The sequence below is a fragment of the Microcebus murinus genome, chromosome 1 (assembly GCF_040939455.1).
Source record: "Microcebus murinus isolate Inina chromosome 1, M.murinus_Inina_mat1.0, whole genome shotgun sequence".
Taxonomy (NCBI): Eukaryota; Metazoa; Chordata; class Mammalia; order Primates; family Cheirogaleidae; genus Microcebus; species Microcebus murinus.
Genome location: NC_134104.1, coordinates 52827147 through 52854041, shown reverse-complemented (window position 1 = coordinate 52854041; position 26895 = coordinate 52827147). Strand labels below are relative to the sequence as shown.

Sequence of the window (26895 nt, the reverse complement as noted above, 5' to 3'; positions counted from 1 at the left end):
AAAGCCTGGAATATAAGCACTTTAAACCAAAAAGCAAATCCTTACTTTTTACAGTCTAAGGCCATGAAATAATAGTTGATTGGTTATAAAGCAAACCTCCATTGAAAGTTTGAGCCTTTTTTTCTGAATTACCAGAGCTGCACTTCCTTTCTTTGCCCATTAATATTTATTATATCAGACTGTGTTAGCCTCTAAAAATTGAATGGTGAAGAAAAAGACAACCTTCATGGAGATTTAGTGGGATGATGAATATTAATCAAATTAGCATATATACATATAAAAACTGCAAGTGTATTGGTTAAAGAAAGACATATAAAATACCAAGAAAGATTCTATTAAAGAGACTTGACCAATAAGTTCTTCAGACTACCAGAGAGAGAACTGCTTAAGATGCCTTGAATTAATTTAGTGCTCAAAGCTCTTTCCCAAATTTTACCTTATTTTCATGAATATTTGTTTAAGAGGACTGGGATTGGAGCATAGCAATTATCTCTGGAAAAATCTGGACCAGTTCAACAATTACCAGAAACTTGAAAAGTTGTATGCTTAAGTAGTATCAGTGTGGTCATCAGTTGCTCTCAGTAACTTGGGACTAGGACAAGTCACTCTAACTAGCATAGCAAGGGTTTCAGTGATGTTGACATGCCTTGAATTCTGCTTTCCTAGAGTACAGCTGAGAAGTGATCCTGGGATGTGAGACAGGGAGGCTGAAGTTTTCCTCATATCAATAGACAAGTCTCAGAATAGCCACTGCTGAATGTAGACACACAAATGTTATCTGATTGTTTAAATTACCCATAGCCAATGGATAGCTGCTAAAATTTTAAACAAAACATCAAGGTTCTGCTAGAAAGAAGAAGAAACATACACCACTGTTTCTAAAAGGGCATCCTTGAAACTACACAGTACCTACATTTTATGGTTTTAGGCATCCCTAATTTTGGGATAAATTTCCTCTAATTAAATGACAGAGGAATGATAAAATTCCTCTAATTAAAAATCTTCAATGGGCCGGGCGCGGTGGCTCACGCCTATAATCCTAGCTCTTGGGAGGCCGAGGCGGGTGGATTGCTTGAGGTCAGGAGTTTGAAACCAGCCTGAGCAAGAGCAAGACCCTGTCTCTACTATAAATAGAAAGAAATTAATTGGCCAACTAATATATATATATATATAAAAAAAAATTAGCCGGGCATGGTGGCGCATGCCTATAGTCCCAGCTACTCGGACAGCTGAGGCAGAAGGATTGCTTGAGCCCAGGAGTTTGAGGTTGCTGTGAGCTAGGCTGATGCCACGGCACTCACTCTAGCCTAGGCAACAAAGCGAGACTCTGTCTCAAAAAAAAAAAAAAAAAAAAAAAAAAAATCAATGATTCTTTTCTGAAAATGCAAAGTCCTTATATAGTAAAGAAATTCTTTTGAATGTCCTCTGTTAACTCTTTCTTTAATCTCAGTAGTGCCAAACTTTTTAGTTTCTTGCACTATAGTATATTATAATAAATATATATATTTCTATATACCTTTATTCTTGTTTCCCTCTAAAACATTCTTACCTATCTTCTTCACTTGGATAACTTCTACACATCATTTAAGAATTCTTTAATTATTATACTCTTAAGAAAACTTTTTCAGACTCCCTTAGACTAGGACTTTCCACGGTATTCTGGAAACCTCTCTAGCACTGTAATTTCTGTTACCTTCTTGATGAAGCTATTTCTCCTAAACATGTCAGCTCAGTGAATCTGCTGCCCTTTGCACTGCACCTGGCACAGAGCAGACACTCAATGAAGGTTTTTTTGGCTGAAATAAATAATTATTTAGTACCTTGTTGATAGCAGGATAACATCCTCTGTATGATTTCTGGTACTGGTATGCCTAAGTAGATGGATAGCTGATGGTAATCAAGGGAGATATTTTCAATGGGATTCTCCTTCACTTTGTCAATATCCTCTTGCTTCATCCCAAGGCGCAGAAGAATATCTGAAACTTTTTTCCAGATTGAATTGAACTGTGACTCAGTGAGACCATTCATCAGAATCTCACTAAGGAGAATATCCCTGTATTTGCACAGCCTCAAGATGTCTGCAGACTTAGAGAGATCAGAAGATGGTGGTTCCATATTCCAGCCTTTTTTGGGTGCAGGGAACACATTCAAATGTTTAATGAGAGCTAACAGGAGACATAAGTCAAACTGTTTGGATTGTGGTAGCTGCTTATTTGGGGGATAAAGCAGATGCCATGATCCACCCAAAGGATGATTGGTCCAAAGATGGTTGTAGTAGGATTCCAGCACATTCTTGTGTATATGAAGCTCTTTTCGCAAAAGAGGAGGTGGCATAGCCTTATCAAATATTTTCCGGACAATGTCAGTACCAGAAATAATAATTATATGAAGCAGATGATAGAAATAATTATAATCAAGTTTGAAGATAGGCATTTCATCTGAAAATGAATTTTGAGAAGTCAAGACATTCCACATTAATACTCTTTTTCCATATGGTCTTTTACATTACACCCTAAGCTCCTGTTGGATAGAAACTATTCCAGAAGAATGAAGTACAGCATAGTGCTTTGCCACAACCAGTGCTCAATAACCATGCCACTTTCTGTCTGGTTGTCAAAAAATCCAAACAAAAACAGTATGTTCCCAAGGAAAAGTAATCACAAATACTAATCATCACAGAGGCTTTTCAGCCATCCAAGGTTTTGTTCAAGTAAATGAGCTTTGGCAACCAAATGGCATCAAAGTAGTAGGTCTTTGAAAATTCTGAAATTTGCCAAGTATGATAATTGCCAATGTTTCATTATGCTTTACTTTAATAATTATACATTATCCTAATCAGCACTGTCCAAGAGAACATTCTGTGATAAAAATATTTTATAGTTGTACTGTTCACTATTAATTGAGCACTGGAAATGTTGCTTATATGACTAAGGAACTGAGTTTTAAACCAGAAGCATAAGCATCCACCTGAAAGTCTGTTAAAATGCAGAATCTAAGGACCCACTCCAGACCTACTGAACTGGCACTTGCATTTTAACAAAATCACCAGACATTTCAAATACAAATAATGTTTGAAAATCACTATTCTAATAAGCCTCATGTTTTTACCCCTTCAGAAAATAAATTAATGATTAAGTATTTCATCAATGAAAGGGAATAAGGCATGAGACTGAACTATTTGGCATTTTTCTCGTTTAGTAGTCCTTCTAAAGGAGGAAAGCAGGTGAGGTGAATTGGAAAGTAGTAATAATTTGTTATAGGATGGTATTTGGTTTTTGTATAAATATCAAAATATGTGTTTATCATAAAATGAAGCTTTGTTATATTATTCTTCACAATTCTGTTTCAAGAAATTTTTTAAATTAATATTTTTGCTTGAAATACTTGATATACACTGTGGAAGCAAACAAAGTTAAAAAGCAAATGACTCAGGGAGCTTTCTCTGGGTTGCCAAACATGAAACTAGCTGGGATTAGGATACCCATTTCCCCTAGGAAGACAGACTGCTAAGAAATTATTTTTCCACAGAACCAGGGGCCCTTAAGGTCTCCAAGTGCTGGGCAGGGCATTTCCTAGCACACTCCTAAACTGCTGGAACCTAAGTTTAGACTACTTGGCCCCAAGCCCAAAATGTTCATTCCTTCCATTTAAGGCTGCTCTAACACTTGCTCTATTAAGATGGAATGCAAGGGAGGAGAGGTAGAAAACCTCTGTTGGAGCACAATCTCATTATGTAGTCACAACTTTGCACGAGACCTAGCATGCCTCTCTATAGGATGGCCAGGTAATGTGAGATCAATACTCCTGCTGGTCTTTCTGTCTGAGTTCCAGCCTATACCAATTGCTGCTTGCTGGTGTAACCATAAGCCCAGTGAACGACAAACACAAGTGAAAAAACACGGTTGTTCATGGCATGACAATTTAGAGGGGGAGTTAAAATTTTTAACATACTTTTCAATAGGAGGCATATAAAAATAAAATAATACCTTTTGTATTAAATTTTAAACTGATCTTCGGTCTTATGTCAGTATCAGTCATTTTCAGAGACATCAACTTTTTATAACTGCAAGTGGAAGAAAACTAAGTTGTAGTGAAAATAATATCAAAGGCAATCAGTATTTCTGGTATTAACCTGGTTAAGTAAGCATTTTCATCTCCTGCTCTTGGAAATAATTCAAAAAGGAAAAAATGAATGAACAAATAAAAACCACCAACAATGATAATCCCACATTGTTGTTATCATTGGAATTAACAGGGAAGGAGTATTGCTAGATTTCATACAAAAAGAATCACAAGACAAGCTCACTAGCAAAAAGGCTATGTGGTAACAGAAAAAAAGAAAAGAAAGCTTTTTATTGTATAAAAAAAAAAAAAGAAAGAAAGAAAAAGACAAGAAAAAAACCTCAAACCTGGAACTCCTTCCTGGCCCTGCCATTAACCACATAAATTTTTTATCAATACCTATTCCAAGAAAACTCAACTCCATTCAATAACTAGTAATTAAAAAAATAAAGAAACTGATATAACATTAATACAAATAATTAGAATAAACAGAGGGAGGAAATAGCAAAATTTATTAAGTAGACTAAACACTAGGTAAATGTTGGCATTAAACAAATGAAAAAACTTGTGGCTTTGCTTTGAAATGAACCCTCCCACAGAAAACAAAACAAATTTGCAACAAGGATTCCATAAAATAAAATAAAAAAATAAATATATAATGGACAACAACATTAGAATGGAAGTTTAAGAAGGATTTTGGCAGTGGTTGTTTTTCTTTGGTGGTGGTTATTAACTGATCTTATCTCCAACACCACTATAACACTGTCAACTATGTACTACACTGGAAAAATTTAAAACTCTAACAATATGAAGTACTGGAAAAGATACTGAATAAAAGGAAAGCTCTAATACTGCTGGTGGGGAATATCAATTGGTAAAACCACTGTGGCAAATAGTTGAGCAAAGTCTAGTAAAGTTGAAGATATGCATAAATGGCCTAGCAATTCCATTCCTAGGTATATGTTCTGGAAACTTTTCTGCACATATACATCTAGAAACATGTACAAGAATGCCCACTGTAACATGTTGTTAAGTCTGAAATTGGAAATAAATATCAACAGTAGAATGATCAAAGTAGGGTAGCGATACAATAAAAAATATAGCAATGAAATGAAAGAATTACAACTATAATAAAAGAATGAATTATATAAACATACTGTATGTAAAAATGTATTAAAATGTTTCCATGTATATAAAGTTCAAAACAAATAATTAAACTATACTTATAGGTAATAATATATTATAGAATTTATAAAATATGTACAAGTTAAACATAAGAAGACAATAGCACAATATAGCACCTCTTGTATTTTCCTGGATAGAGCTGGAACCCATTCTACTAAGTGAATTATCTCAAGAATGGAAAAACAAGCACCACATGTACTCACCAGCAAATTGGTATTAATGAATCAACACCTAAGTGGACATATAGAAATAACATTTATTGGGTATTGGGCGGGTGGGAGGGGGGAGGAGGGGATGGGTATATACAAACATAATGAGTGAAATGTGCAACGTTTGGGGGATGGTCACGCTTGAAGCTCTGACTCGAGGGGAAAGGGGGGCAAGGGCAATATACGTAACCTTAACATTTGTACCCCCATAATATGCTGAAATAAAAAAAAAGAAAACAATAACACAAAAAAGGGGAAGAAATGAAATATATCATTGTAAGGTTCTTATACTATATACATACTGTGGTATTTTATTATTCAAAACTGGATTTTGACAAGCTAAAAATGTGGATAGTAAGTCCTCAAGCAACTACTGGGAGAAAAAAGGTAAAACCAATAAACCAAACCAGAAAATAAAAAACAAAGGACAGAGAATACTGAAAACAACAGGAAGACAAATTTAAATCCAATCATATAAATAATTATAGCAAATTTATATGGAATAAAAAAACCAACTTAAAAGCAGAGATTGGATATAAAAATAGCAAAACCTGTGCATCTACAAAATCTCTCTCTAAATTTGAAAACATATAGGTTGAAATAAATGGATGCAAAATGATGTACCATGCAAACACTAAGCTAAAGAAAGCTGGAATGTCTGCATTAATATCAGACAAAAGAGACTTAAGGCAGGAATATTATCAAGAATGAAACAGGATGTTATATAAAGATAAGGGGTCAAATCATCAAGAGAAAAGATAACAATACTAAATGTGTATGTAGCATCTAATAAAAGAGCTTCAAATATACAAATAGACAATAGACAAAGACAAAATATAAATAACAGACTTCAACATTTCTGAGGAACTGACAGAAAAAGTAAACAGATAATCAATAATGATAGAGAATGCTGAAACAAAACTTTAACTTCATCAAACGTATGTACTCCACTCAACAAGAGCAGAAACAGATTCTTTTCACATGCAAATGGAACATTCACCAAGATATATAGTATCATGGGTCAGAAAACAAATTTCCACATATCTTAAAAGATTGTAATGATAAAAAATATATTCAGTGACCACAAGGGAATTAAACTAGGAATCAATATCTGGAAAGATAAGCTGAAATATCCCCAAATGTTTGGCAATTAAACAATACTCCTAAATAGCCTATGGTTAAAACACACATACCCCACACACACCCCTAGAAAACATTTTAAATGGAATAGAAATAATGAAACTCTACATATCAAAATGTATGGGACACAGATAAAGCACTGCTTAATGTGAAATCAGTCTGTAAAGAACAAAGGTCTCAAATCAATGATCAAAACTTTCACTTTAAGAAAATCGAAAAAGCAAATTAAACCCAAAGCAGGCAGAAGCAAGAAAATAACAAAGAACAGAAATCAATTAAATTGAAAATAGAAAAATATTAAAGTCAATAAAATCAAAATTTGAATTTTTTGAAAAGATCAATAAAATTGAAAAGCCTTCAGCCAGAATGATCAAGAAAAAAAAGAAAAAAGATACAAATTACCAACATTAGGAATGAAAAGTTGACATAACAAATAAGGCAAGGTCTCTCTGGCTGAAGGAACCAGAAAACTAAAGGGGAACCATGGGCAATGAAGAGAATGGGGGAATCCCAGAAGGGAAAAAGAGTTAGAAAAAAGATCCCCAAATTCTCTCTAGCCACATGTCTCACTGACCACTAAACTACATGTGTGGAGCAGACTAAAAGCAGCTCAAGTAAAGGCAAAAGATCTATACTGAGACTGGAATCACAACCCAAGAAAGAGAGTTCAAATTCATATCCAAGTTAATGGCCTATCAGAACAAAAATAACATTACCCATTGGGGAATAATAGAACTCAGAATCTCTACATTTATTATGTATTTATTGGGTAACAGCTATGTACCAGGCATTATGCTATGTACTGAGAATATACTAGAAAGTAAGACAAAAGTCAATTCTTGCCCTCATAATGGTTACAGTGAAACAGAAATATAGCCAAAAAAGCATAAAAAAATGTTAGTAAGTGTTTTGATGGAAGAAATAGAGGGAATACATGATAGTAATACCCACTCTAATCTAGGGCATTCCAAAAGTTTTAACTAGGCAAAGGCAAAGGCAAATGCAAAGGCAAAGGAACAGAGTATTGCAGGCAAGGCCTGGAGACAAAATAGTAAAACAGTTTTACCTCCATGTATATATAATAAAAACATGGAGGTTTCTTGAGATGGCACACCGAACAAACTCAAAGAAGCTCTCAGTATAGTTGGTGCATATATGGTTCACAGCAAAATGACAAGAGATGACACCAGTGAGTTCAGCAAGGTCTAAGGTAAGTAGAGAGCCAAACTAAAGAGTCTGAACTTAATTTTTATGAGCAACGAGAAGCCTCTGAAAGATCTCCAAGCACAAAAGTGAGATATTTCCATTTTTATTTTAGAAAAATCCTATTGATGGCTATGCACAAAACAGACTGGAGAAAAGCAAGGCTTTATGAGAAAGGCAAGAAGCTATATGAGAAATAATGATAGCCTCATTTAGTTTAGTAAAGTGGGGGAGGTAGGACAGAAATAAGAAGAAATTTACAATATATTTAAGAAACTGAATTGACAGGACTTAAAAAAAAAATTACAGAACAGTGTTGGAAAGAAAGATCACAAGTCCAGTTTTGGGTATGCTGAATTGTACATATTTGTGAAGAATAAAAATGGAAATATTGAGCATGCAGGGAGGAGGTCAAGATTTTAGGAGAGAGATCTGTGCTAGAGATAAAGATTTGGGTTTCATTAACCCATAGGGAAAACTGATGCCTAGACATCAATGTAATGTCCCTGGTAGATAAATGATAAATATTTACATTTTAAACAGAAGAAAAAGAGAAAATCAGTGGATTAGGAGAAATTTTTATACTGAAACTTCTAATTTCCATAGCAACACTCTACTTTTTATTAATTCCGAGCTTATAATGCATATTACTCTACAGTTTTCTCATCTAAGAAGCAGGAAGCTTCTGTGAGACAAGCTTAGTGACCTGGATGAGTTTTGAAAGATAATAGAAAGTTTTTATTTCCTAACAACCTAACTTAAATAATTTTGAGAAAAATAGATCTTATTTTCAGAGAAGGATTACTTTCACACTTAAGGGAAAAGTATCCACATGATTTCTCCCTCCCTGCTTTAAAATATAAATGTCCACAATAAGTGGGGATGAGAGGGAAACAAATGGCAATTAAACACGATTTTTTTCACATAGTTAATAATACCTTAAAATTTAATCGAGCTCCAACAGGTGACAGAAACACAGAAGAAAGAAGCAACTAAAAATACATATATGCCTAGAAAAAAGTAACAGAATATTTTATTTCAAGCTTACCTTGCTCCTAAATTTTCAATGGTTATATATTCATCCTTTCTCACAACTTCAAACTGCAAGTAATAGAAAAAAAAAAATCTTAAAGAAGTTCAATTTTCAAAATTCTTTAATGTTATTTCTTAGCCTTAACATTTGAAAAAAAGACAATGAGAATGAAGCCATAGTAATAAAAAACAAATAAAATAGAAGTAACAAGGTGAATAATAAATGATCCTGATCAAACAACAAACTAGAGTTGACCTTAAAAAGCAGTTCTACTTTACATCACTATAGGATTTAAAGGTCAAATCTGAAATATAAAAATAGCGTATCTAAAGATAAAGAAATAAATAAGATACACTTCTATTTATAATTTGATCTATTTACTTATAAACTGAAAATTCAACAAGATATTTCATTAATTAAAAGAACAAGATGGATAATATCAGAGTGCATCTTTTGTAATTGATACTATATGTTGTATTCTATAGATATTTTCACAGGACAATATTTACAGACTCAAAGAGGTTCAGAAAGTCTATAATTATTTTTAACCTTAGGTGGCACCAAATTAAGTAAATCATCATCCTTGTTTCATAATACTTTCCTCATTGGTACACTCATGGCATATTTTGTCTCTGTTTCTCTGTGTGTTTCTCTAGGCCTCTTTATTTTTTAAATATTCTTGTTCTTAACCACTTCGGTACAGCACTCACCCGCCGGGAAACCTTGCCCAGAGCCGGCACTCATAGTCCACACAATAGTTTGTGCTGTGCATTGATGACAAATCCATTTTGCTCTTGTGTGATGAGGAAAGCTTTTAAGCACTGAAAGCTTGTTTACTTTACAGGCAGCTCTACTTGTAATGTAAATCAGAATAGGTAACATTTATGTTTTCATTATGTTATTTTCAAATGTTCTCAATTTTATTTGGAAAAATTAGAAAAGTCATATCACAGCTGTTGGCTAAAGTGGACGCTCGGCTGTGTACCTTCATATCATGGCTGTCGGCTAAAGTTCCTGTGCGCATTCATCTGTGGCTATCGACTATAGTTGATGCTTGTACCCAAGTGGTTAAGGACCACATAAATACTACTTTAGATAAATAATAGCGATACAAAAGTCAGAGAGCTTGTCACCATCAAAGAGAATATAAGAATCCTATTATGAATAATAACAGGATTCCCCAAATCTGTTTCAAGTAAAAAATATTATTCCAATGAAGAAAAGCAAGAAAAATGAAAAAAGATACTTACCAAAATTTTAACAATTCCAGGTACATCACACTGCAGCATCCTTACCATGTCACCTGCACATCCTTCCTTCAAACATTTTTTTCCACTAAAACTCTAAAGTTATTAACAGAAAAAATAATAAAAATAAAATAAAATCACTGATGTACAAATCTGATTATACTTAAATAAAGTTAGATGCAAAGGTTGTTAGATAGAAAACTGAAAGATGTGAATAAACACTTGAAGTTAGTTGTTAAAAGATAGTCCATTTCATATATCAATGGATTCTCTGTTTAAATACATGCTTTCAATTTTCTCGTCATTTCTACTTCAAAATCTTCAAGTAGCTATATTAAAACCTAAAATGTACTTACTGCCCCAGGGAAAGCAACTTCAAGTAAAATGTACTAATTTAGTGAGTCTAAAAAAGATTACTAAATTTTTATCAGATATATAAGAATTCCAGGGAAAAAGAAAGAATAAAAATGTTGAGTCCTTTCTTTAGTTCTGCCCTTGCCATTTCTTCTGGTTAAGTACTTCATTTTCTTTTATTTCTGTTTCTGAAACTGAGCAACATTAATTGCTAAAACAATCACAGAAATTATAAAGTATTTACATACCACTTAAAAATGAGTAACATAAAGTCCTAGATCAATTGGGGAAAAAATGAATAATAAACAATGCTTTATATAATTATTTTCAGTTTACAATGCAAGTTCACCTATTTTATCTGTTAATTTTCATAAAGGTCCTATTAAGTAGGTTTATCCTGTCCTCACTTTAGAGCTTAAAAAATTAGTCTCAAAGCAGTTATATTATTAGTCTAATGTAATAAAACTAGTAAGTGACTCAATCTGGACTTTAACTCGGCGATCTCTAAATTCTATATCCAATGCTACATGTGCTACTACACCACAATTGCCTTATAAAGTGTTTTCTGCTGTTTGCACATTGTAAACACTACAGAACCAAACCTATGGTCATTAGCTTGCTAAACGGTAATTAATACAGAATTAGGCTTTGGATTTCTACTTTAATTTTAATGGCAAAAAAGTCAATTTATTATGTAACTAATACAACTAAATATAAATAATTCCAAATATATTTTTGAAGACTATAAAATCAATTCTTGTTCTCCTCCTCTAAAACAGAAATTATCCTTAAAATTGTATAATTATCCTTTCTGTATATTTATTAAGCAATTTTATTCTTTGATTCCATGTCTTTTATGTACATATATGCAACAATAGTTCTATTCTTAGGAGTGCAATTTCTAAAGGGAAAGGAACAAATTGATAGAAATCACTAAGCAAAGCAACTAATAGAGTATTCTCTACAGAGAGCTGTTTAATAAATGATGACAATAAATGAAGAGTGATGAGGAGATAAGCAACACAGAGAATTGAGAAAGAACAAAAAAGTAAAAAAAGAAAAAAAAACAAAGGAGGTAGTAAAAGGAAGGAGGGAAGATGTAAACAAGAAGAAATGAAGGGGAAGAGGACAAAAAAGAGGAAAGGAAAGAGGGAGAAATGCTGTAGTAAAGTTTTAAAAAGGAATATTATACCTGATCATTTTCACCTGGATATTTTAAATTCTTGAACTTTCTCCAGCAAATTTTATGGAAATAAACACAGCAACTTTTACTGCACATTAACTGAAAAAATCCCTGGGAAAAAAATATAAGGAAGCTCTTGATAATGGAAATAGTCATTCATGCAGATATGGAAAATACCATCTCAAGTCACTTTTAAAATTATTCTATAACTAGATGAATTTTACACAACATTCAAAATTTATCAGCAGAGATCAGAGATCACCAAAAACTTTCCAAGTCATTTTTACATCATTAAAGACAGAAAAATTAGGACAGTAAAAAACAGGCAATAATTCGAACAAATCAAAGTAATATTTTCTATGTGCTATGTACAAAAAAATACCAGAAACCCAATGAATGACTTTGTTGAGGAACATGCTGTCCACCTCTCTTCATTTCCACTTTTATTTATTTATTTTTTTTATTTCGGCATATTATGGGGGTACAGATTTTAAGGTTTCAATAAATGCCCTTTCCCCCCCTGTTTCCACTTTTAAATTTCTCTTTTCCTGCAGCCCCAATTCCACACCATTATTCTCGTAATCTCCTCTGTTACCAATCAACAGAACTCAGAATTTGCTGCCTTGGTTCCTGAGCTACCAGAAGTATAGATTTCTTGTCCTTCCCATTGTGCTCTCCCTGGAAACTACAGCCCTGCTTCCTTTAAACTCTTTTCTGACAAAAATCTAGATTGCATGCCCAGGACTTTCTGCTGCTATATATTGTTCATTTGATTGGAACCCTGAAGACTTTTAGAGAAACCTTAGGACCATATCACTATATCACCTAAACCAATACTGAATGTCCTGGGCCCTACGCATTGCATCTCACCAAGTTCATTTCCCAATCCTTGTCTTATCTGAGTGAATAGATCTTGGTCTTCTCCTTCTCTCCACCTCACCCATTTGCTGTACACATCATGCCTTACAACTGAGATTTCAGTTATTTTAAAGAAGTGTTGTCTGTTTTGCACTGATAGTCACATATTCTCATCCTATCTTGTGATTTCACAGTCTTATTCTGATGGATATCCAAAGAGATCTAGCAAAAGTATTCTGATTGTTGAATTTCTTCCAATCAACGCTGGTTACACTTTCCCTTGCCAAAGCCCACAGAAGAAATAATGATCACTTATTTAGTAACATAATTCCTGAGGAGTGACAACCCTCCTCCTGGGTAAAATACTACTATTTTCAACCTCTAACATTTCTAATTATAAGGTAAAGCATTTTTTAGATCATTTTTACTGTATGACTGATCACAGGGATAATAATATAACTTCAGAGGTATGTGAATGTTACAAAAATCTTAGCAAAACCGATTCCTTCTTTTATGAAACCATAGAATATAAATAATTCCTGCTTACTTTGAATCTAAGTTCTCAGAGATAGTCAAACAACCTAACTGCTTTACCATTGTAATTAAACTAAATATTCTTTTAAAATAATATTTTGATGCATAATATAATTTTAATCTAAGTTTAATTTTATAATTACATGTTTAAAAATAGTTAATTGACAGAGTACCTTATAATTGGTGTTCTTTAAAATGTCAGCTTCACAAGATCTCTCACAATCTAGGTAACTACAAATGGTCTGCTTCATTATATTACTTTCAGTTGTCTTGATAAAATTATTAAGAAGATCCTAGATTTTTAAAATAAAAAGAATTCTCATTAATTAGTAATAAATTAAGACCATAACACTTCCAATGTTTTACCTTTATCATATTCCCTTTTTGAAGGACTTATATATAATTAAAAAAAATAGTAACAGAACATATTTCTCTCATTTGAAGTAAACAATATATAGGAAAGCCCTAAATTAAAAATACTGAATTTTTTATTGAATGATATAAATGTGGAGAAAGGAGAGAAGTTTATATTTGAAGCCATACTTCTCTTTGCCATTCTAACCCATAACATAACACCTGGTGTATACCTATCAAGAATTACTTGCTCTGATGTATACATACAGAGAGACAATAGATCACTGGGGTTCAGGAGAGTCTTTGGTGGAAGTGGCTCCTGGACACCATGTTGGCAGTAAAACTACTATAGTGGTGCCATATGCCACTTATTGCCATAATGGGCAGAAATACAGTACAGAATTACATTTCCAATGTTTAGAGTTATAAATCAGAATATAATTTCTCATTTTAAAATGCTGATTACATATAGGTGGAACCCATTACAGGCCTAAAGTTAGACAAGGTCCTTAATATTCATACTGCAGATAGTATTACAAAATTTCAAGTAGTATTACTGCTAATATACTGTGGGCAGATGACATCATAAATAAACCTCTATAAATTATTTCATAAATGTCATTTTGCAGTTAGAGAAGCCCTATGCAGAAAGATAAAGTTGAGAAAATTTCCCAGAAGGTAGAAAAGACAAAAAATAAAACATATGAAAGAAATAAGAAAATTAGAGACTCAGTCTAATAGTATGCAAAACATCTGAGTGAGTATACCAGAAAAAAAAGAAAAAATTAGAAGAAATCATCTATTATATAAAATAAGAAAATATCCCAGAACTAAAAAACACAAATTAAGAACACTGAGTACACATAGACTATCCTTAAAGACTCCCAGAAAGAAAAAAATAAAACAGGTCACAATGCAAAAGGTTAAAAACCAGAGTGACATCAGATTTCTCAAAAGTAATATTAAAAGCTAGAAGATAAAAGAAAAATACTTCTAAAAAATTAAGAAAAATTATTTTCAGCCTATAATTCTATGCCCAGAATTGAAAAAAGTATACAAAGAATACATTATATTGAGAATTATAAGGTCTCAAAAAATTTATCTCCCAAGCAAGCACTCTTTTATGGGACATTGCTGGAGGAGTTGCACCACCAAAACAAAGGAGCAAACCTAAAAAAAGGAAAACTTGAGTTCTAAGAAACAGAGGATTCTATATAGAAGAAAGGTGAAGGAAATTCACAGTATGAGTGTGAAGGGAAACCGTGAGGCCAATTTAATAAAAACTTGTAACTACTGGTGGGATGGAGGAAGGAACGTGTGTACGCATACATGCATGAGAGAGAGAGACAGAGAGCGAGCGAGCGAGCATGCACACATGTGTAAGAGAGCTAAGCCCTCATCTTCCATGGTGAGAATGAAAAGATAACATCTAAAATAATGTTTTTATATGGTAGTACATGTTTTTGAAAAACTGGTAAATAGTGAAGAAAAATGCCTCTAGGAAGCAGAATTGCAATTAGAGATGATGGAGCAGGAACTCTTAATTTTTAAGTCTTTTAATATTATTTGACAAACTATAGATTGTGATATTTTGCATATAATAAAAGTTCAGTAAAAAAGTTTGGATAATTAAAAAAATATATTTTAAAAGGAAGAGGAAAAAGAATAAAATAACCAAGATCAAACAGTGACTACCTTAGGTAGGCATGGAAGTTTTAATATTTTAAAAATGTATAAAAATTATTACTTTAGCAAGTCAAAGTTAAAAGTCATATGATTATATTAACAATGCCAAAAGCTGTCTGCATATATTTTGATTGCCAAGAGAGGTATATATTAAAGCATTCCATTGTGATTGGAGATTTTTTATTTCTCCTTTCCTTCTGTCAATTTTTGTCCCATATATTTTGAGGCTATATAACTAGGTATATACAAATTTTGTATTGTTATAGCTTCCTGGAGAATTGAATTTTATATTTTTATAAAATGTTACTCTTTGAGGAATGCTTTTGGCCTTAAAGCCAACTAAAATATAAGAATAAACAAAGATTTAAAGTAAAAGTTTGGGAAAAGATAGCTCATTCAAACATTAACCGAGAGAAATCAGGTGTAGTTATTTTTACATTAAACAAATTAAAAAGAAACCTATCTGGCTTATCAGATGGGTAAAAATTACCCAAAAGGTAAAGAATACTGAGAAGGTATAGGAAAATGGAAACTTATACTATCTGAAGAATATAAATTGGTATAAACTTTCTGAGAAGAAATATGAAGATATATAACAACTTTATAAGTGTATGAACACTTGCTTAACAATTCCACCTTTAGAAGTTTATTCTAATGGAATGCTATGAGAAATATGGAAACATCACTTTATGCAAAAATGAAAAACTGGCATGTTTAGTTAGAATAAACTAAATGTTCAACACTGAGAACTGGTTCAGCAAATTAAAGCACAGTTATATGAAAGATGAAGCAAAAATCACACTATATAATAATCTGATCACTGAGAAATTAAAAAATTATATAATCCCAGATTACAAATAAATGTGTATAACATTATATCAATTTAATAAAAATAAAGGGTATGAGTGTTTATATTATACGTGTGTGTCTGGAAAGACACAAATGAAAATAAATGCTACAATGTTTTCTCCATTTGAAGAAATATGGATGAATTTCACTTTTATCTTTGAAAACTTTTATATTTTCCAAGTTTTCTGAGCTAAGCATTTAGCACTTTGTAATTTAAATCAACAACAAGATAACGGTAAATGTAATTAGAAAAAAAGAAGTTAACTATTACATTTGGCTCTAACCATGTGAAGTACTGGCCTCGAATGACCTATCGACCTTCATGTTATTTGCAAATGCTGACACTACCACCTCTACCACCTCACTTTTCTCTCCTTTTTGAATCACACTCACATTCTGTACTCGGTAATATAATCAAGGTTGTTTCTTATATAAAAAATCTAATTGCCAATAAAAGAATGGGATTGATATAGAATATGACTTTGTTGGTTCAAAGATGATTCTGAATAGTCACAAATGAAACGTTATTCTGAAATAATTTCTTACTTTAAAAGTTGTAGGTAAATCTTCATCTTCTGTAGGATCTATGTCAAACCAATGGTCATTTACATCTCCAATTTCATGTAAGCTTCTGTGAAATTCTAGCAGTCCTCCATTATATCTGCAAGGTATTTTAAAATAAAGTGAATTTGAATGGGACTATGGAACTGGATGGTTTACTAACAAGACACCAAGTAACCCATTTTTTTGCGGTAAGTAGGGTGGTGATAACCTCTGGCATGCTTAGAAATACAAATACTAGGACTCTCACCTGTGGTAGATTGGGATGAAATACAGGTGGAAGGGGAGGCAATAGATTATGTAGTAGCTCAAGCTTGAACAGTATGGGGGCCATGGTAATTAAAGGGATTGTAGAGTTGGCTGGCTTTTGTTAACTGTCTTGGAGGCCTTGAAGAAAGAGAATGATAGGCACAGGTCAGCCAACTATTAACTTAGGACACACTGTGAAAGCCAGAGGCCTCTATGGCAGTATATAAAGAGACTTCATTTCCTATAGCCATAAAAATAATGTGTGCTGAAATTAAGGCCCAGATTTAATCATAAGGTGGAACAAACTGCAAATGAGACTGAAGGCACAGCCTCAACAAGACTAATAACTATCAACTCAGGACACTATGAAAGCTAGAAGGCTTCTATGGTAACATAAAGAACCCTTACCTCCTCTGGACATAGGGAAAACTATATTCAAAATGAGATTCAGGATTGATCATAATGGTGCAACTGCAGGGGAGATCAAAAGAACAGTCTCAACAGAACTACTATGCTAAAATCAAGGCGTTAATAGGGAATGAGTAGATTCTGAGATCTGAAATGGGGATATTTAGGTGAATCCTTAAATTGCCCTTTGAACCCTCTGGCTGGCAAAGACTCTCCCTTTACTTAGAGAGCATACAAAAATATCATCTGAGATGTATGTCTCAAAAGATGATGCCTCTCATCCTCAAGATCTTCCCCACCTCTCTCCTAATTGCCTTTGGACCAATAAATTTAGGGTCAAGTGTAAGAGAGCTCAAGTGGTTAAACAGGGTCCATGTGCAGGAGGAAAAAGCTTATTCGCCATAAGAACTGCAAAATCTGACTAGAATGTACTGGTAGGAACATGAGTGGGAGTAGATCTTAAGAACCAAGAGTAAATACAAGACTGGATAGGGAAGTGCATACTGATATGGGATAACTCTTCCATTACTCAAAATTTACTTTCCTAACAAGAACACTTGAAGCCAGACCTAACATGCTGCTGAGAAGGGTCCATGTACACAATAGTAAGTGAGGGAGAAATGCTGAAAATTTCTTAATAGAGTATTAAAGCAGTCAGAAGATTCAGGAAGGTGAGAATGTTAGAGTGTACTTACTACATAAAAACACAAAACCCACCACTAGACAATGTTCCTGGAAAGGTTCAAAGGATACTCCATTCATCAATGTAATAAGAAATACAGACTAATGGCACCAGTGTCTTTGAGAAGCTTAGTGGTGGCTGTCTTCTATAGGCCAGGGATGAACATAATGATGCTGTCATACAACTGGGCTTTCTAGTGTCAATGATCTGGAAAATTGATTCTCTCCAATGCCCATCAGTAAAGAGAAGAAAAAGTAGTTTTCATATCTGAAGAAGGACAGCAGTATACATTCTTTGTCTTGTCTCAGACTATGTTAAATTTCTTACTTTGTCACAACTATAGACTGAAAGGCTTTTGATTATATTGACATTCTGCAAAGCACCACACTAGCCAACTATATTGATGGCATCATGTTGATCAGACCTAGTGAAAAGATCTGAAAAGTGAGAAGTCTTTTGGATATCCTAGTTAAAAGTAGGCATGCCAGAAGATAGGAAATAAACCTTACAAAGAAGCAGGGAACTGCCACATAGGTGACACTTTTAAGGATCCAATGGTTTGGCCCGGTAGTAATCCTTCATAAGAGTTTGCCCAAGTAAACTTTCCCTAATTCATCCTTTAGATCTCAACCAAACATTATTTCTTCAGGAAGACTTCTGATTCCAAGAACCGGACTTTGTTCACTTTAGTTTCCTTCACAGCTCTTTATCATATTTCATAATTGAGTATTTTATTGTTGATTATTTGATTAAGGTCTTTAACCTTCACTATACTGTCAGTTACATGAAGATGGGAACTGTCTATTTTGTAAACCATATTAGGTTTTGTATCCCCAACACCTAACAGTCTCTCGACTATAACAGATGATTAGTATGTAAAATGAATGAATGATGCTACAAATGGTTAAGGATCTTCATATAGGATGTAAACAGATAATCCACATAGGCTCCTCTGTACAATTTCACATTCTTAAACTATGTAGTACCTAATACTCCCCAAACTAAGCATTTGGACCCTTTCAATTCTTCATAAGCTCATTTACAACTTAAAAAACGATTCCAAGTCAGTAGTGATAATATTAATAACTACAACCATCATTTATTTATTTAGTATTTTTGTGTCCTAAGCATTGTGTTAATCACCTGCAACATCCTTATGAGGTGAACGCTATTACTGGTTTCATTTTACAGATAAGAAAAAATATAAGGCCTAACAACATTAAGTTTCCTAGGGTAAGTGGTAGAAAATGTATCTGAACCCAGGTCTGTCAGACTCCAAAGGCTATGTTCCTAACGTCAATGATAGACTGTTTATGTTGCCCTTGCCTGTTAAATTTGATATTCAATATTCTCAAGTAGATTAAAGAAATTATTATCTATAGGAACAGATAAAGAAACAAAGAACCAGCAAAGAACAAATGTCATAATCCCTGGTATACTATATACACTTAATTCCCATTTCATAATGCTAAAAGTTAACAGACAAGACATACCCATTAATTAAAATCCTTACCTCTTCTGAGCACATCGAAGTAAACCACGTCCAAAATAAACTAAAGACATAAAGTTTTCACAAATTTCATTTTCTTGGATCACCATCTTCATCACCAGAAATTTATTCTCAGCTTCTGTATAATCCTGTAGAACATAAAACTAGGTTTGGCTGATGTGAAAAGCATTTTTTTCTTTTATGACAAACAATTACAGCAAAAATTATAGCAGCTGTAAAAAGAACCAGTCATCTGGCCATTTTCACACCTCTAATCTTAGCCATGTCTATATGTGATAATAAAGATAATGTACTCAGGGTTTTAAATATTTACTACAAATAAATTTAAGATCTTATTTAATCAACATTTCAAAGTGAAATTTAAAACAACAATTTTTAAATCTAAAACTGACAAATATTACTCCAAATAAGGGCGTTTCTGATGACTATTAGAGCACAATTCTTTATCATTTTAATTTTTCTCCTTAATTGGAGCACAATTCTTCCTAATTTTTCAAATAGGAATTAAGTGACTGCTTGACCAGAGATATAGTCTCTTTTGGGGAAGTACCATCTTGATCATATGCAAGATAGGTCTGGAAGTAAAGATCAGGATCAGCTCTAACAGAGGTTTCAGTTATAATTAAGAAAACAGCCATAATGGCCTCAGTCTCTCTGGAAACAAAAAATCAGTCAGAAAAATGCTACATGGCCTTGCTTTAAAATATCTAGTATATCACACTAAACAATAATTTGTATTATATGAAATTATTTGCAAAATTATTTGAAATAGAAATGTTTTCAGTTTGGGTGCTTATAAATTCTACTTTACCTAATAAGTCATATTTATATATTTAATTTATAAAACCAAGTAAAGCTATAAATTTGGGGAGAGGAAAAATAAAAGAAATATCAAGGCTGCAAAGAAAACTTAAGAAATTTTTAAAAATCAGAAAAAGAAAGAAAATGTTAAATTTGAAAGAACTCTTAGAAATTATCTATTTAACTCTCACATTTTTACTTACTTGCATTTTGCTTTATTCAACAAAGAATTTGAGGTAAAACTCATATTTTACAAAAGAAGATTAAAACCAAAAATTAAGCTATACTAGAAAATGAGGATTTTTAAAATGTATATGTGAAAGAAGCTAAATAATTTTCTATTTTCCATTCATAAATGGCAAGCATTTAAATGATAAAGTTAACTAAAGTTATTAATAAAAGCTAATATTAAGTTTCCTTTAGCAGTATTTTTAGTTTCACAAAACAATCTTTGTATAATTACTCTAAATTATAAATATACAACAGAAAAGTCACTGAATAGTTTCAATTTGTAGAGAATTTTTAAAAATCAGTATTTTAATTTGCTGAAATGAAGTTGGTATACATAAAAAATATTTATAATGGGCAAATAGTACATGCTACATACCTCTTTCTTTCCTCTTTCAGTAAGTGCTACTCCATATAAAAACAGTAATGTCAAATAATAACCAACATTAATCTGGTGTGCCTAAAAAGAAAAAAAATATGTTAATTGGTTATTTAGATTAAGCTACTTTTCAGTATAATAGACTTAAATAAAATATCCTAGGTTATTTAATAATTATTAAAAATAGTAAATTATATTGTCAATCATCTAATAACTAATAGAGAATGTATTAATAATAATAGAGAATGTATTTTATTTTTTTGTATATCATGTAGCCTAGGTGTGTAAGAGAATGTATTTTAGATGTATTTGATAATTTGACCCAGGAGGAAGAAAGAGGACAGTCAATAATCTCAAAATAAAACTTAGAATTTGATTTTAAAAAATGAAAGCAAATGCCATCAAAATTTGTTACACTGAATCTTCCAAAAATTTTCATTCTCTTTCTCTTATTATATAATATTTTAGGTACCAAGAAAACTTTAGATAATAATATAAGGAAAACCAGAGTATCTACTGTCCACCTTAAAAATTATAATCATTTCTTAAATCAAAATCCTAAACTCTCTCAACATAGGTTATGTTATAACAATATAAACATAAAGCTTATCACTTCTTCAATTAAAAATTAAAATACATGAATATTTCTCCTTCATTTAAAAATGGTCTATGCAAAATTACTGAGATAGAGATAGATTAGTGATTTGGGAAGACGTGGAGGGAGAGAGGAGGATGTGACCATGAGGGTGGCATAAGAGAGATTTTTGTGATGATGGAATAGTTCTTTTATTCTTGATTTTGGCAATAGTTACACAAATATATACTTGTAAAAAATGGCATAGAAATGTACATTGCTGTGCATAAAAAATTAACATAGCTGGCCTGAGGCTGTTATCCTTATCAAGGCCAGTTTGCAAGGTTGATCATTGGCTGGTGTCTGAGAATTTGGATTCTGGCAGTGTTCCCACTGTTCTCTCAGCAATAATGGTGGCGCACTGTGCCTAGATTATTTGCACAATATGATTTATGCTCAACACCTAACAGTTTCTTCTGGAAGTCTGCAATTTTCATACATGCTAGGCAGAGGGCACCTAGGTGACCAACATCCGATAAAAATGTTGAATGTCTAATGGGCTTCCCTGGGTAGAAATATCATACATGTTGCTACATTTTCATTGCTGGGAATGACAAGTGAAAGGATGGGAGTGAGTGTACTCTGTGACTTCTCATGGGAGAGAGAAAATATAAGAAAGCCTGCAGATGGGTTCACTCAGACTCTGCCTGTGTCTTTTCCCCTTATGATCTGCTGTGTATCTTTACTACATCTTTACTACAATAAATCTTAGCTATGAGTATAACTGTATGCTGAGTCCAGTTCTTCTAGCAAATCTCTGAACATGACGGTCTTAGAGAACCCGGACACAACATCCATTGTACCAATGTCAATTTTCTGGTTTTGATATGTGTACTGTAGTTATGTTAAGATGTGTTAAATAATTCTTGGGGGAAATTATGTGAAGGGTACACATCAAGACTTCTCTATATTTTTGTATTATACAGCTGTAACTTCGGTCAATTTGTAATTACCTCAAAATAGTTAAAAAATTGTCTATGAGGAAAAATACTGTCCATTCTATTTGTGATGGTTAATTTTATGTGTCAACTTGACAGGCCATGGGGTACCCAGATTAAACACTATTTCTGAGTGTGTCTGTGGAGGTGTTTCCAGATGTGATTAGCCTTTGAATAGGTGGACTCAGTACAGATTTCTCTTCCCAGTGTGATTGGGCCTGAATAGAACAAAAGGCAGAGAAAGGAAGAATTCATCCCTCTTTGCTTCCTGCTAGCCTGCTTGAGCTGGTACATCTCATCTCAACAACTTCTGCCCTCAGACTGAGATTTATACCAATGGCTCCACTGGGTTCCTAGACTTTCAGAATTGGACTGAATTATACCACCAGCTTTAATGGGTCTCCAACTTGTAGACAGCAGATCATGGGACTTCTCAGCCTCCATAATCATGTGTGCCAATTTCTCATACTAAATTACATATATATGCCTTATAAAAAACCATATATGTGCATATGTATATATGTGTGTCACATATATACATGTATATGTGTGTATGCATGTATGTACATATATATATTTATATATTTTTTGCTCGCCTAGCACACCTCTTATGACCAACAGTATACAATTATGAGATAACTGACTGGGGTTAGAAGTTCAGCTTCAAACTGGTATTAGCGGAGACATACATGTGTTTGTTTTTGATGGACCAGTGGACCCAGTATATATCAGTGGAGATATACATGTGTGTTTTTTCTCAATGGACTGAGCGAGTTTATGAATATAAATTCTTTGTAACGTCTAAATGGTTTCTACCTTAAAATGCCCATCCCTGAAGAGACAGTATAATGTAATAGTTCAGACCATACACTCTGGAGCTAAAATGACATGGATTATATCCTGACTCCACTATTTACTACTTGGTGAATTTAGCAAGTTACTTAATCTCTGTGACTCAGTTTCCTAATCTACAAAGAAAGAATAGTAAAATGGGATAGTTATGAGGAGTAAATGAGCTAATCCTTACAAGGTGCTTAGAACCTTGTAAGCACCTTATATGGCTATCATATAAAAAATACTAAATAAATGTGAGCTATTATTTTGTAATTTTTTAAAAACTAACTTTATAAACAACACAACAGAGCCTGTGGCTCTTACAATCCTAAATAAGAACAACAGTTTTGAGAACAGGAACAGCAGCAGAATTATGGTATTGCTATAACTAGAAGGCAAAAAACTCTGGAATTTAAAGATGCAAGTGGTACATTTCTAACCTAAAGCCCCTGCCCTTTCCTCCCTACCTTCCCCCCATTTGCAAAGATTATTCCATGTACTGGAACCAAATGAATATAGATATGTCATTGGCAACTACCTCCACCTCCAACTCACTGCTTCCTCCTACAAGGTTGTCTGACCCTTCTTGGAGGCCTTGAAGGACAGGAAGAATCATTTGGATAGAGCAGTAGACTGCTCTGATCATGACAATTCCAATTCTGCTCACAAGTGCTACCAAAGGAGAGAACTCTTCCATCCTAGTCTAAGACTCATCTTTGAAGTAATATCTAAATAGAGAAGGCTAAGCAATGGGCACTTGTTAATGCTGATTTTATACTGATTTGTTTCACTGATGGCAATCTGGTCAGTAGAATGGCAGTTCTGTAGTATTCCAGAAATTCTTGGGATTAAAAAGTACAAACCTGCTTTTCTTTTGTTTCATCTATTGAATCCATCTGAACCTCCTTTACAGTATGTATATCATTCTTTAGAACTCAAATCCTTAGTGGCCTAAATAAGGATTATTTTCTACTTCCTTATACATCATTAGAATCTGGGATTTGGTGTCTTAGGCTACCTTTTTTGGTGTTTGGGTAGTTCGTTTTTGAAGATAATCCTAATCCATCTTCTATTTTATATGCATGCAAAATTTAGACGACTACTCCAAGTTAGGCAAAGAATTTATTTTTCCTTTTACTGTTTTGTACTATCAATTCTAATCTTTGACACAATTTTTTCCTCAAATCATTCTTTTTATTTCTAAAGTATTATTTGATCTTAAACACATATTTTGTCAATTTTATCAACAGAAATTCTAACTTTTATAAATATAGAAATATCAAATGAGAGCAGGCTAATAATTAGGGATAGGAGGAATAGCTTTTTCTTTCTTTTTTTAATTGACAAAAATTAATGTTATTTATCATAGACAACATGATGTTATGAAATAATGTATACATTGTAGAATGACTAACTCAAACTAATTAACATATGCATTACTTCATATATTTATCATTTTTTTGGTGAAGAGAACACTTAAAATCTCTCTTGGCAATTTTTAAGTATACAATACATTGTTATTAATCATAATCACCATGTTGTACCATAGATCTCTTGAACAAATTATTCCTCCTATCTAACTGAAATTTTATATTCTTTGACCAACTTATCCTCACCCATGCCCTCCCCAGCCCCTTGTAACTGCCATTATATTCTTTACTTCTATGAGTTCAACTTTGTAAGATTCCACATATAAACGACATCTTGAAATATTTGTTTTTCTATACTTGGCTTATTTTTTGAACTTTATGACTCTCCATTTCTAATTGGGAAAGCCTATTTCTATTAGTTTAAGTTTTTCTTAAGACGAACAATTTTGTGGTGCGAACGGGGACTAGAATAGGCTCATTCAGAAATTTTGTCACATAAGAAAGTACAAGACATAGGAAGGCAATAAATTTATATGTACCCTTTTCCAGGGTTAAAAAGGAAAATACAAATTGTTCTAGACCTCAAAATAAGCACACACTGTTTTCTCATTGAAAAATGCTGATCAAATCCTTCATTTCAAACTTTCAAAACAAAAAGACTTACAGTATAATTAGTAGCTTGAATGTTCCTAAGTGCTGCTTCCAGTTGTGTTATCAAGAAACGCAAAGTCAAAGCAGGAACAATTTCTTCCCCATTCTGGCTGTTAGCTACAACTTCTCTCTGTGGAAAATAATATAGTTGAAGATTTCTTTAGGTTAGAACAAATATCTACATATGTTCATATTATACAAATAATATAAGCTTACTGTAGAAAATTTGTAAAATAGAGATAAAGACAGTTTTAAATAAAAAACTCACATTACCCAAATACACTATTCTCATACTTGTTTTTAAGTAGTCTGATGAATCTCCTTTGTCACTATTTCCCCAAAACACTAAAAAATCATTACTATGCCTGCCAAGAGAATGGCAACATCCACTCCTACTTCAAAGGAAGATGGTAATCCCACTTCATTCTCATACTTTCTATTCTATAGCATAGCCAAAATCTTCCCTCTAGCCCTGAACCTGTGATAAACAGGAATGCTGGCATTAATACCAATACCAGGGCAAGCAAGCCATTTTATGCTGCAATCTGATTGGAACTGATCTATTACATGCTTTATTGTATACCATAGTCTGTTCATTACATGGTTGACATATAAGGAAGGACTTAAGGACACAATGGAAACAATGTCTTATCATTGTGTCCATTTCCTAATGCTTTCGTACCCACAGTGCTTGGCTTAAATTACATTATCTGTTTAATAATGTATACTCTGTATGGAAAGTTTAATCTACACTTTATCTTGGTTTCTAGTATACAATACTTTGTTTTTGCCCTAGCTATCTAGGTACTTATTTCATTTCAGTATCCCCAACAGTCAATCTAACAAATCTCTTCTCTATCAACACACATTCCATAGATAAAGTAGTCCACTATCATATTTTTAAATAGTGTCTACACATTGACAGTTTCCAAATTTATATTTCCAGTCAAGAACTATCACCTGAATTCCAACCTCATATATCCAGCCATTTACTCAACAATATCTTTTAAATTTGAACAGGCATATAAAACAGTACTGAAGTTATACCTCTATTAAGCAGCCTAGGTGGTTTCAGATGAATCCTCCCAAGGAAAACTAAAACAGCTGGACAACATATAAAAACCATTTATCTGAAAGCAATGGAAAACTACCAAGGCACTGCCAATCTCTCAGGCCAACATACAGGAGAGGAGAAAGGACCAGAAACATGAGACTAACTCCCTTTTTAAAGCAATTTCCATTTTCAGTTGTGGCTGAGATTCTAGGCAGAGCGTTCAGCAAATTTACAGAGCTGGGAGGAAAATTGGAGTGCATGGCCTATCAAGGAGGTGGGGCCCTGGTTAACACCACATTCTTTTGCAATGGAAGCAGTCTGTAACATGAAGATTTGAATGCAAGTAGTTTATTTGGTAGGTACAGAAAAAAATGGTAGGAAAGTGAAGAAGTGATATAGGAAAGGGAAAACAGGCTTTAAATTAAACAGTGTATTACTAAGCTAATTACCCACAGCTGGTGACTGGGTTTAATACAACAGGGAAACTCTGGAAAACTGAAATATATGAGCTGCAGCATTATCCAACTACTCAAGGGCAGACGGAACTGGGGTACTCACATAATAATTCCCAAGACTTACTGATTGAATGCTTTCTGGGGTGATGGGGCAATATTATGGGTCTTTTGAACTGCCATGAGAAGTATAGCCTTCTGCAGTTCCAGAAAAAAAGGCCCTGAGGTATAGCGATGTGGATATTGA

The 26895-nt window shown here is 33.1% G+C and overlaps 1 protein-coding gene across 5 annotated transcripts in view; it reads right to left on the bottom strand.

The window, feature by feature from the left end:
• DZIP3 (DAZ interacting zinc finger protein 3) overlaps positions 1–26895 on the bottom strand; it is a 94917-nt gene that overhangs the window by 47619 nt on the left and 20403 nt on the right. For 4 of the 5 annotated variants that reach the window (XM_012777204.2, XM_076001289.1, XM_012777205.3 and 1 more), the window contains exons 5-14: positions 25156–25272; positions 20716–20796; positions 19311–19435; positions 16444–16558; positions 13182–13301; positions 11626–11727; positions 10083–10175; positions 8848–8900; positions 3987–4063; positions 1821–2438 (exon numbers count right to left, since the gene is read on the bottom strand). In XM_012777204.2, coding sequence (XP_012632658.1) covers positions 1821–2438; positions 3987–4063; positions 8848–8900; positions 10083–10175; positions 11626–11727; positions 13182–13301; positions 16444–16558; positions 19311–19435; positions 20716–20796; positions 25156–25272 — 1501 coding nt within the window. The remainder of the gene's footprint in view (positions 1–1820; positions 2439–3986; positions 4064–8847; positions 8901–10082; positions 10176–11625; positions 11728–13181; positions 13302–16443; positions 16559–19310; positions 19436–20715; positions 20797–25155; positions 25273–26895) is intronic. The other variant, XM_012777207.3, reaches the window with a different exon arrangement.